Genomic DNA, 11,741 nt, shown 5'->3' on the forward strand with positions numbered 1-11,741 from the left:
GCTGTAGGTCTTGACAGGAGGGAGCAAGCAGAATCACATCATCTGCAAAAGGCAGAGAGAAAACCACTGCTCCCAAAATCAGATCCCCTCCTGCCCTTTTCTGCATCTAGAAATCCTCTCCATAAACATGGTTCCCGTGGGTCCTTAAAAAGTCTTAAAAGGCATTGAATTCCTCAAAATAAAACTAAGGCCTTAATTGGTATTAAATGTCTTAAATCAGTCTTTCGTAGGTCTTAATTTTTAAAACCTCATAAATAGGATTATTTTTATTACGATTTATTTTTGTAATCTAAATAAAACGTTAAAAGTGATTATTATTATTATTTTTTTTTTTATAAAAGCCATTTTTTTTTTATAAAAATGGCTCACCAATTATTGGTTCGGATGGCTTTAAAACTGATTTGTTTTGTTCCCTGCTAAAACCAAGTTTGTGAATTCAGTTAAATAATTGTTAAAATATATCTGTCATTTGTGTGTTTTTAGCTTTCTTCCTGTATATGAAGCTTTTCAAAATTTGAAACATTGGTGCAGTGGTTGTTAAAATAAACCTTTGGGTTAAGTTGTCGCAAGCAAGTTTTTCTTGTGTTTCTTGTGAATTTGGTCTTAAATTTTTATTTCAACTGGCATTAAAAAGTCTTAAAAAGTCTTGAATTTAACTTGCCTTATGCTGTAGGAACCCTGATAAAAGTTATGAACATGGAGGGCAGCCCTGCCATAGTCTAACATGCAATGGGAACTCCACATGGGTCCCTCCAGAGTAGAAGCCATCGAAAACCCAGGCCTGGCTACAGGCTGAGATTCCAGCTCTGTCATACTGGGCAAAGTCACGTCTTAATTTGTCGTAATAAGGGCTTTTTGTCTGATCTTCCACCCAAAGCCCCTGGGAGACCCTATCAGGGGCATTTGAACCCCTGATAAGATCATCCAGGCACTGAAAACCCTCCATCATGTTATGGTGGAGGTTCATAGAGGGCATGTTACAACATGACATTTTTTAATCCAACATAAAATATTTGGACTGTTAAACATTTTTCTGTAGAGCAGGCATCCCCAAACTCTGTCCTCAAGGCCCCCTGTCCTGCAGGTTTTAGAGGTTTCCTTGCTCCAGCACAGCTGATTTTAATTGAAAGCTGATTAACAGGCTTTTGGTCTACTGCAATCATAACCAGCTGTGCTGAAGCAGAGAAACCTCTAAAACCTGCAGGACAGGGGTCCTTGAGGGCCGAGTTTGGGGATGCTTGCTGTAGATTATAGTGCTCTAAAATGTATTTATTATTTAAATAGCTCTTTAGTTATTTTTGCTTTTTGCACATCATCAAAATAATTTGTGTTAGACAGTGTGATCTAAGTAAACACAAGGCATTTTAAAGTCTATTCAATTTATTCAAGGAACAGAATTAATCAAACCAACTATGCTCTATGTAAAGAGAAAAAAAGGAAGATTTTTACATTAGGAATTTATTTTAATCAAGCAAAATCTTTGGATTAATTCAACTAGTCATACACTGAGGTGGAACAAGAACCAAAATACCCTAAAGAGTGAATCATCAACCTATCAAGGAGGGCACAAAAGAACGTGCATCATCACCTAAAGCATTGCAGAGCTACCGCACTTCTACTCATGTGTTATTTAAGCAAAATCACCATTAAAGAACTGCTGTTTGTGTTTATCTTTATTCCTGAAATTAGTTTGATGCATAAAGAATTTAAATGATTATTTATAAAGGATGTCGCAACTGACCTCGGCCCAAGGACATTTCCAACATTTTTCTGCATTGCTGCAACATACAAATACACTCTATTGCATTGTTAAGATACGTAAGTATTAATGTTTAATTTCCATTATTAATTGAAACATATATACATCAAAGTGTTATTTATCAGCTTAGGTCAGAAAACAATAGAATTTATTGTCCCGATAAGTGAACTTTATATGCAGATGTCAAAGATTCAAATTAATATACAATACAGTGGACTTGCATTGAAATAGGAACAATAAAGAATCTGTAAGACAATCGACTTATTTTGTCAGTTTTTAATACATGAATTAATGAAGAAAAAATTAACATTTGACAAAACTAGTCTTCTAAAACCATCGTCGGAAACCAAAACTGTTAATGAGCAATATTTTATACATAACTGTAAAACTGCCATTAATACTCCATAATCCATTAGGATATATGATTATGGTATGCATTTATTTTTTTTTTAAATATATATCTACCGGTATATGTTTTTATATGATTAGACTTTTCTGTCATAATTAAACCACTTTGCAAATACACTGCGAAAAGCATCTATGAATAAGTAAAACATTTCTTAAATTAAGTGTATATAGCCTTAATTTGAGCAGGTAAATGAGATGATTTGCCAATAAAATGAGTAGTTTTACTTCAGCTAAAATAAGATAATGAGATAATATGCACTTGAAATAAGACAATACGATTGTTTTTTGTTATTTTAAATGTAAATTCTCATCCTCAATTCAAAAAATTCACTTATTTTAAGAAAGAAATTACTTATTGCGATTTCATTTTATGCCCAGTTGTACAAAGATATGGATGGATACATAATCCACCTAACTAATAAAAAAATGTTTAAAATGTTATTTTATATCAAAACGGGGCGGCTTTCCCTCTCTCTGTCCGATGTAATTAAATCACACTAAGCTGTGTGATCCTGAGACTTGCTAACTATATTACCTAAAAGTAAATTTATCACTCGATTATCCTATATAGGTTTGAGCTAGATAAAAAAAAAAAAACAGTGGCATTGGTATAACAATATCTTAGCATGTGCAGTATGAGTCACTCTAGCTTTTCCTGATTGGAGAAAAAAAGACATTGCAGCCATCCTATTTTGCAACTGTCCCTGGTCTACCTGCATCGCTGCAACCTTATTCTATTTAATTTTGCTTCTGTTTAGGTTTGCATTGACATTATGAACCCCGATCAACCCAAATACCTCTGTCATCTCCTGATGGAAGATATGTATATAGGAATTACACAGCCACGTTTTTAAGAAATGACGAAAAATGTACAGGTGGGCTACAAAGTGTTTTAAATACGTCTGGAACCAGACAACCAAAAATGGGGAAGGCGTGACATGAACAGCACTTAAAGATTATACACAATAAAGGTCATATTTCTACACCTTTGCAAATGTCGCAAATCAGTCGGTCACCTAATTGTTACATCAACTTGGGTGTTTTAAGTTTTAACTTTTATTTACACTTATTACAGAAACATAATGTCAGCCATCCTTTTATCAGCACACCTAATCTAAATATCTATTTAACAGTGTTTAATCAAATATTTTCTGGGACAAAGTTTTAAAAAGTTAAACTTTCACACTATGGTCCTCTGATTTTTTTAAGGCGTCTTTCTTCACCCCCCTAACCTGGACCCAGGTTTATCCTGTGGGCCGGTAGGCTGGGTTCTGGGAGTTGTAGTCTGGACAGACTTTCTGGACCAGCCTGTAATCTGTGCTGTAGAAAGACATGTAGACACAGATGACCTGGAAGGGTTTGGAGCAAATCCAGGTGATGTGGCTCTGGGTTTGTTCTTGGTCGCAGGTCTTTGATGGATCATAGTTGCACAGCATCACCTTCTTGCTACGTTCGGTTTTTTCGTAGTCCACCCTGCAGTTGAACGTCTTCGACTCTTTGGGATGGACCACACTCTGGCGCTCCAGGTCAAACTCCACCTCTTTCATAGGTGGGACCAGGCTGACGGACACGTTCCCAACCCCCGTGGAGTTGTGACGGAAATAGACTCCAAGAGAACCGTTACCGTGGTCCACGATCTTCCCCATTATCAGCAAATTCAGCTTAACAGTTTTGATGTTGGAATAAAAGTCACCCCAGGTGAACAATCTTGACAGTTTAGATAATCCTTGAACATCCATGATGGGTGGGAGCTTTATCTTTAAAGAAGGGTTGGAGTTGGACTTGGAGTTACCTTCAAGGACTTCCCAAAGTCCCTGCTTTGATAGAGGAACATAAGGGCTATTGAGCACTTTGGAGTTTTGAATCAAACTCTTGGTCTGAAGTCCCCAGATCTGCTGTCGATATTCCCTTTGGTCTTTTTGGAGTTGGAGAGATGCTGAGTAGCTGGAGGTGAAGTTGCTCTGATTCTCGTGTTGACAAAGAACCAACTGGACAAAAATAAATGAGAAATTATGAGCAATGAATTTTTGAGTTAAAAAAGCTGCTTTAAGCTGCTTTCAGCAAGTGCATTCATTAAATACACACTAGTAAGACATGCACTCAGCAATGGCTTAAGAATATTTGGTTCTGGATGTTCTTGATTAATTTTAACTTTTTTTGTGCACAAGTTGGAATTAATGGTGGATGTCTCTTATCTAAATAGATTCACAATCATACCTACCAACCAAAACAATATCTTTATCTTAGATAAATGTCCTTTTGCAGGTTACAGAGAAACCACAGCCGTTAAGTGACCTATGCTCTTGTTGGTAAATTTAATCTAAATTGGCTATATATTGGCTAATATGACTGTTAATCAAAGTCCATAAAACTTAAAACATCTTCTTATTGTTTTGTGGTAGAACTGTGGAATATACTAAGCCAACATCTCAATGTTAGCATCCAACCAGTCTACTGGGCCTGGTAGAATGCAATTTTTCATTATATATAAAGCCTGGATTTTATGCATCAACGCTATGATGGATAATAATATATAGGAGGCTGAGTAGTATTTAATTTGCTGCCAGCACTAGATGTAGGTTTTTAGAGGAGAGATGCTTAACCTCACCAAAATCGCGGGGAAAAAGTGGTGATGAAAAAAAAAAAAAAGAGTCAGGAAAGGTAAAATTATTTAGAGCAAGTGAAAGAATTGCATACATTTCTTGTATTTTGTGTTCCCAATTTCCTGTACAGTTAAATCATTTAAAAGATGCTTTATTATTCCTTTCACTTTATGCAAAATACCCACAGCATACTGCCATCACTTCCACTACCCAAACTATCACTACCAAACCTAAAAGTTGGAACGTTTTTCATATGTTTTAAGGACGTAACACTGATTTTTTTTTTTTCAGTATTTCTAGTATTGTGGCAAAACTTATATACTGTATATATACCTTCTTTGGTCATAAATAGTTTCTATAAAAGACATGTGGCTTGATGTGTGGGAAGATTACATTTTAGCTGGTTTTGTTTCCATGGCTCAGTTTTTGCTTTGATTGTCTCTAAGAACAGGCTGCTGTTTAACTGACTTCAGTGAAGACAGAGATACAGCAGCAGCTTTGAGATGATGAGATTGTTGTATTGTTATACTTCTTTATTTGCTCCTTATTCATCTGAAAAGTTTCCCTTTTATCTAAGGGTGACTGTTTCGACGAGATACTTGCCCAGTATTTATTTTTAAATATATATCTATATGTTTTTAAGATTAGACTTTTCTGTCATAATTAAACCACTTTGCAAATACACTGCAAAAAGCATCTATAAATAAGTAAAACATTTCTTAAATTAGGAGTAAGTATCTCAAACACAAAAAAATCGATTTGAATTAATTAATTTGAATAAATAATTTCCATTTTAATGGCTACTTAACATGTGAAATTGCTCTGCAAACTTGTCAGGGATTTTTATCCAAACTTCTGTACAGAAAGATGCTTATATTTCAGCCTGCATTTATGTGTTTAAATCTATTTGGATGAGTGACAACTTCTGCAAAACCCTACACCTAGTTCTTAAAATCAAAATTAATTAAAGCTGTTTTGGTATTGTTAGCCAGCCCAAACTTCAAATGTATTGCTTAAAATTAAAATGTATGACACTGATTAAAAAGGGATAAAAAAAAGGTATCTAATTGTGACTGTATGTCCTTGACTGAAAAAAATAATTTATGTTTCCTGCAACCAATAATATTAATTAAGAAATACGTTGATGCACTAAATTAGGAATGTTGAACATAAATCCAACTTAACTGAAGCTCTTCATTTTTTAAGTATAAAAAATAGAAAATTTAACAATAAGCGTATTCTATCCAGTGATGAATGTTTCTTTTTGAACAATAGATCACCTGTTTAATGGGGATCCAATAGATATAAATTACTGCTAATAATATCTGCAGGAGCCACTGATTTCCCATTAAAGTTGTTAAATCTGTTAAAATAGACTTACCAGATAAAAACTTCCACTCAGAAGAATCCATGCAAAGCAGCAGCAGGAGAACCTCTCCATAGTTCCCAGGTCACCCACCTTTACCTGAGTTTCATTCATTCAGGATTGGTGACCTTTTGATGAGTCTGCATGATGGGATAAACTCTAAAGCTAAACTCTACACTAAGGCAGAAGCCCTTCCGTATGCTTTTGCCTCCACTCACATCTCACACTGAGAGGTTCTCTCAGCTCTGGAGGCTCTCATTATACTGTATTCCTCACCTCCCCCTCTTTCGCTTTCACACGCTTGCATTTTTCCTTGAAATCCTCACAATATGACAGTCTTCATATTGGATTTGTGGCTCTGTTTAACCTCTAAACACTGGGCAGTGAGATTTATTATATGTAGGTTATTCTATTGAATTCAGAATTTTTTTATGTTTAAAATTTGAAGGCTGCCACCTGATTTAATCAAGGTGTGCCATCTTGTGGCCAGAGGAAAAGAGGCAGCCTGAGCATAGTTTCTGAATGAGCACAGTTTGGAGCACATCCATGAACCCCTTTGAATAAAAAGAAGATCCTTGGCCCAAAAGAGCCCAACTCCATCAGCCCAAGTAGGAGATGTAGAAAACATACAGGACAGGTGTTGGAAATAACTCATAGCTTTTCTAAATGAGTGAGAAGAAAGTGCAGTTTGCAACATAAAGAAGTACATTGAAGGTATAGTAGAGGGTTTTCATGAATTTTTGAAAAGACCAGTCCTCTCGACTTGAAATAAATTTAATAAAATGCACATGCACAACCTTTACCCGCTCCTGAAAGGGAATGCCTATTAAACCTGTGGGAGAGCATGCAAAAGCCCATTTCTCCGTGGGCACGTTCTGTTTAAAAGTTGCTGTTTGCATCCCTCATCCAAGCTTACTTTCCTGGAGAAGATTTGCAATTTTTCCACCATGTCAGACTCGCCACCGGTAAGTGAAAATGTGGACAAGCGCGTAGGACGACCAGACTGATTGACAATTAGGAGGACCCCTTATTGTGATGATCCACCCGGAAAAAGAGCATCCTTCACTAAACCTTTAACCAACAGAAATTGGCAGCTCACCCTGGCTCAACATGGGCCTCCCTTCAGTATGTCAACCTAGATGATGTCTGGAAAGTCGCAAGTTCAGACGTGATTCCTATCATCAATAAAATAAAAAAACCTTGTTCCTTTCAGGTCCCTTATGTAGAAATGACACTTTTATTACATAGTCACCTCATTTGTTATTGCTCAGCTGGTGAGATATGGGAGAAGATATCTTGGCTTGTTTTGGGCATAATTTGAGTCATTAGGAAAATTCTGATTTAAAATTAATATATAATTCACTTTGTTTTCCTTAGGGGTTTCTTAATTTTGGATGCTCACTGTTTGCATTTAAATATCATGTCACCTATAGTAAATTATGTAATGTGTGCCGGGTTTGATGGTTTATAAGGTTTATTTGAAAAAGATTGTTTTCTTACCACTCTTATATTCAACCACAATACAGAAACTGCCCAGTTCATGCAAGGCTGTTGCTTTAACTGGACATTGTTACATATTTAAACAAAATCCAAGCTGGCTTTACAGTTTTTTTTAACTGCGGTATAATGCTCTTGGTCAGCTGATCAGCTCCAAAGTTCAACATAATGTGCATTCAGACATGGTATTCTGCACAGCTTGGTTGTAACCTGTGGTTTTCACAGCCACGGTCGCCTTTCTATCATGTGGAACAAGGGATACAAATAATTGATTAACAACTTAATCTAAAGCTGATTGATCTTATCAATTAACTAACAATTAATTGATAAGTGGCATTTTCCTTCAAAACCCAAGGTGGATTTTTCCATAACAAGAAGGGCTAAATACTGAAAACAGTACCTACATGAATTGAAATAAAATAAAAAATAAAAATAATAATGATAAAGGTGTCAGGTTAGGGTTGCTTCAGCTGAACTTGAAATACTTTTTTGTTCCATGTGGTGCCCACACCTTGAGTCTGGTAGTAGCAGAAGCTGCAAACACTCACCAGATGCACTTGGCTACTTTGGGCATTAACACAGTTATTCAGGCTCTTCTCTGGATATCCTCCTGAAACATGTTAAAACCTAGTGGCGGCTGGCCAATAGAGGCAGCTAGAGCAGAAATGCAATTTTTTTATGAGGCAGAAATGCGTACAGAAATGTAAAAACAACAGGCAGAAATAAATAGTGTTGAAGAAATAAAGAGGGTAAAAAAGGAAGAATAAAACAGACAAAAACATTATATCATGCACATAAATAAATACTTAAAAAAATAAGTAATAAATAAATATAGTTGAAGATATAAAGGACAATAAATAAATAAGGTAATTATTAAAAAGGTGAATAAAAGAAGCTAATTAAAAGAAAATACATTTATGTCTCACTGTATAATTTCATTTCGTTTATTGTATTTTTGGGGGGCAATTAATTGTATGCTTATTTATTTATTGAGCATTTATTTATTTATGTATTTATTTTTAAATAAGGCAGACTTGGTCTTCCATATTATTGGACCACGCAAAACACAGATTTGCCTTCACAAAGCCTCAGAAGGGCAACATTTATGTACAAAAATTAAACCTGTACATGAAATTATGTTTTCTCTTTATAAAGTGTTTTTTATAATGTTTTTTGTTGTTGGCATCCATATAAATATTCTGGTATGATCACTTATTATACTTTTGATTGGTTTTTGGTATACATCTATTCTGAATTTAGAGACTAGGTGGGAAAGCAGGATAAAAAGCATTGAGTGGGTAAGTTATAGGGATTGGAAAGTCAAACAGGCTCTTCTGGAGGTGAGGGAAAGTACTGCTGTCCCTGTGGTTAGAGCTGAAACCCAGTCTTTGGCTAAAGAGATTGGATATTATGCTTTCTTATCTGTACAGCCATATGGTATGACAATCTCGAAAAGATCCAGCATGTGAGTACACCCATGCAATTACCCTCAATGCAGCTGGATGGGGCTTTTCACTTGCTAAGGAAAAGTAATGGTTCCCTCATTGTCTACAGGACAACTGGATTTCCTGCTGCACAGACAAAGGAAATGTGTAAAGAAATGCAAAAATCACAGATATTTTTATTTTTCAAACAAATATTCAATTAAGGGCTGCAACTAACGGTTATTTTGCAAATTAATTAATCTGTCGGATATTTTTCTAACTTAAAATCGGATAACCAATTTTGCTGCCCATTCAAGCATCTGAGGAATCTAGTTCTTTAACTATTAATGGTTTCTTTATTGATGCACCGTAGAACACTTTCCCCACTTGCAGCTCCGAATGGGATGGGGGGTACCCTCTCTAATAAATATCTTGTCTTTCAACCAACAATGGTAACAACAGCTTCTGTTTACATCAAGAAGAACAAAAATAAGTCAAAAAGATCAAGAACAAATTGTCGAAAGAAAAGAGAGGGGCCTCTGATGGTCAAAACAGGTACAGCTGCTTTATGCAAAAAAACTGAATCCACTGCATTTACACCAAAGGTTTTCACTAAATTAAACCGGGTGAAACAAAAATATTTCCACTTTAGGAGTTCTGGATTGAACATACTGACATTTTTTTAAAATCTTAAATGCAAAATGTTTACATATTTTTGATATAATTACTACTCCAAGTGGGTTGCCCCATGTTTTATAGTCTCTATACTCCATTCAACAATTAATAAGTTATTATATTAGTTAACGATTATTTCAATAATGGATTAATAACAATAATAATAATCTGGTAAATGTTTTAGCCCTAATCCAGTCAATAATAAATAATCTGTCAATAAAGCCTGTTTTATTTTATTATTATAAATAAGGACCATGTACAGAGAAAATACCAAATTTTATGACAGCGGCTCTCAGTAATATTTACTTTAAATTGATTAAATGGCCAATTTCTCCAACGGTTAAAGAAACTCAACTTACAATACCAAACCAACCAAATACATGCTGGTAATACATTTTAAAGGCAGGATTCAAAGTACAGGTAGATACATTTTTTTTAAATTAAAGAGGAAAGAATTGCCTTTATTTCTGTGTCTATTTCCTGAAGTACTATTTTCATTAGTTATCACGACTGATAACATTTCAAATTTTGAATTTGCACATAAATTCTACATACAGTTTAATTTGGCTCTTTGATTTTGAAATATTCATTGATGTAAATAGAAAGTAGTCACATATTCTTAAATTTTTTTTTAAACAACTTTTAATAATAATTTTCTGTTATGATCTTGGCACAGATGTCTGGTCTTATTACTTATTTCAATCACCTACCTATCTCTGCCAGGTAAGTAAGAAGACAAAGATTACGTGTGATTTTACAAACATATAAAAAAGTAAACCTGTTATTTTAATTTCTGGAGGTAGCACACACATATAAATGCCTTTGGTGGAATTCAAATGAGCGAATTTAATTTAGATCGATCTAGATTAATTCCAAGATTACATTAAGATTAAAAACAAATCTGTGCCCACCACTAATATTAATGTAATGACTATTTTCAACATAAGTACATCCTTAAAACTGACCTACTCTATAACTCATGGGGTTTCTCCTCAGTTTGATTCTGTCTTCTATCACACAGTAAATACTAATTGGCTGTTTGCAGCCACTTTGGATGTTATTGTAAAACGGCTTCAGATTGTGCCTCCTACCTCACAGTAGGGTTATCACCGCTGATGTACGAGGTGAATGTTGGAGAGCACACTTGTAGGCGTCATGTGGAATATGATCAAGTAAAATTATACGACTGGCATTTTATATATATATATACTTTTTTCGGTGCGGCCTGGCACCAAATGACCCACGGACCGGTACTGGTCTGCGGCCCGGTGGTTGGGGACCGCTGCTCTAGCGTACCCAGTTTATTTGTTCTGATAACCTGATCCTGACTAGTGTATGCCCTTGGATCTCTGAGCTTGCTTGCCTCTGTTTTGATCTGTCTGCCTGACTCTACTGGATTCTGCCTACTGAACTTAACCAGGTTAGTGACTCACACGCTCGTAATCACCCTCCTTCAGAGTTTTGTGGTCCCTAAGCTGTGTTTTCTTCTTTACAGAGATTCCGTCCTTTTTGTTCTAGCTGTTGAGTGGTAGCTAATAAACTCTAATATGAATCACGTCATTCTGTCTGCCTGAATTATGGTTCTTGTTTTTGAGACAGATAAGTGCTACCATGAGGAAGACAGTCAAAGAAAGCGTTATGTTGATCCAACCACCTACTGCTGATTCTCCAACTCCTTCAACAGTCGTTGGATGAATGTTGCAATCCAGAGCACTATGAACCAGAACATCACTAGAAGTTTGTGGCTCAGTGTCTTGAATACGTGTTTGGATGTTTTTCATAATCTCCATCATTTTCCAACCTTCTCTGTTCAGCTATACGCCGTCAAGGGATGTGTTTTTTCCCTGAAGAAATCTACAAATTTCTGATGGAAATTTCAGAAAGTGTATTTGCAGAACGGAGCCATATAGCAGCATTTGTAATTGTATTCTGCGGTGGCTGAATCCATGTGGTATTAACACTCTGGCCGTTTCTCAATATGCGTTCTTGAGCGTTCTTGTGTGCTCGTG

At 35.6% G+C, this 11,741-nt stretch overlaps 1 protein-coding gene across 1 annotated transcript; it reads right to left on the minus strand.

Annotated features, from left to right (window-relative positions):
- Positions 1-2,498: 2,498 nt before the first annotated feature.
- Positions 2,499-6,350, minus strand: LOC107090200 (neurexophilin-1-like). The gene is made up of 2 exons (XM_015383448.1): positions 6,152-6,350; positions 2,499-4,155 (listed from the first exon to the last, which is right to left on the minus strand). Exons 1-2 carry the CDS (start codon positions 6,248-6,250, stop codon positions 3,412-3,414), a joined length of 843 nt encoding a protein of 280 aa, XP_015238934.1. The 5' UTR covers positions 6,251-6,350; the 3' UTR covers positions 2,499-3,411.
- Between the last annotated feature and the right edge of the window lie 5,391 nt (positions 6,351-11,741).

This window comes from Cyprinodon variegatus, unplaced genomic scaffold (assembly GCF_000732505.1).
Source record: "Cyprinodon variegatus isolate N-32 unplaced genomic scaffold, C_variegatus-1.0 Scaffold285, whole genome shotgun sequence".
In the NCBI taxonomy this organism is placed as follows: domain Eukaryota; kingdom Metazoa; phylum Chordata; class Actinopteri; order Cyprinodontiformes; family Cyprinodontidae; genus Cyprinodon; species Cyprinodon variegatus.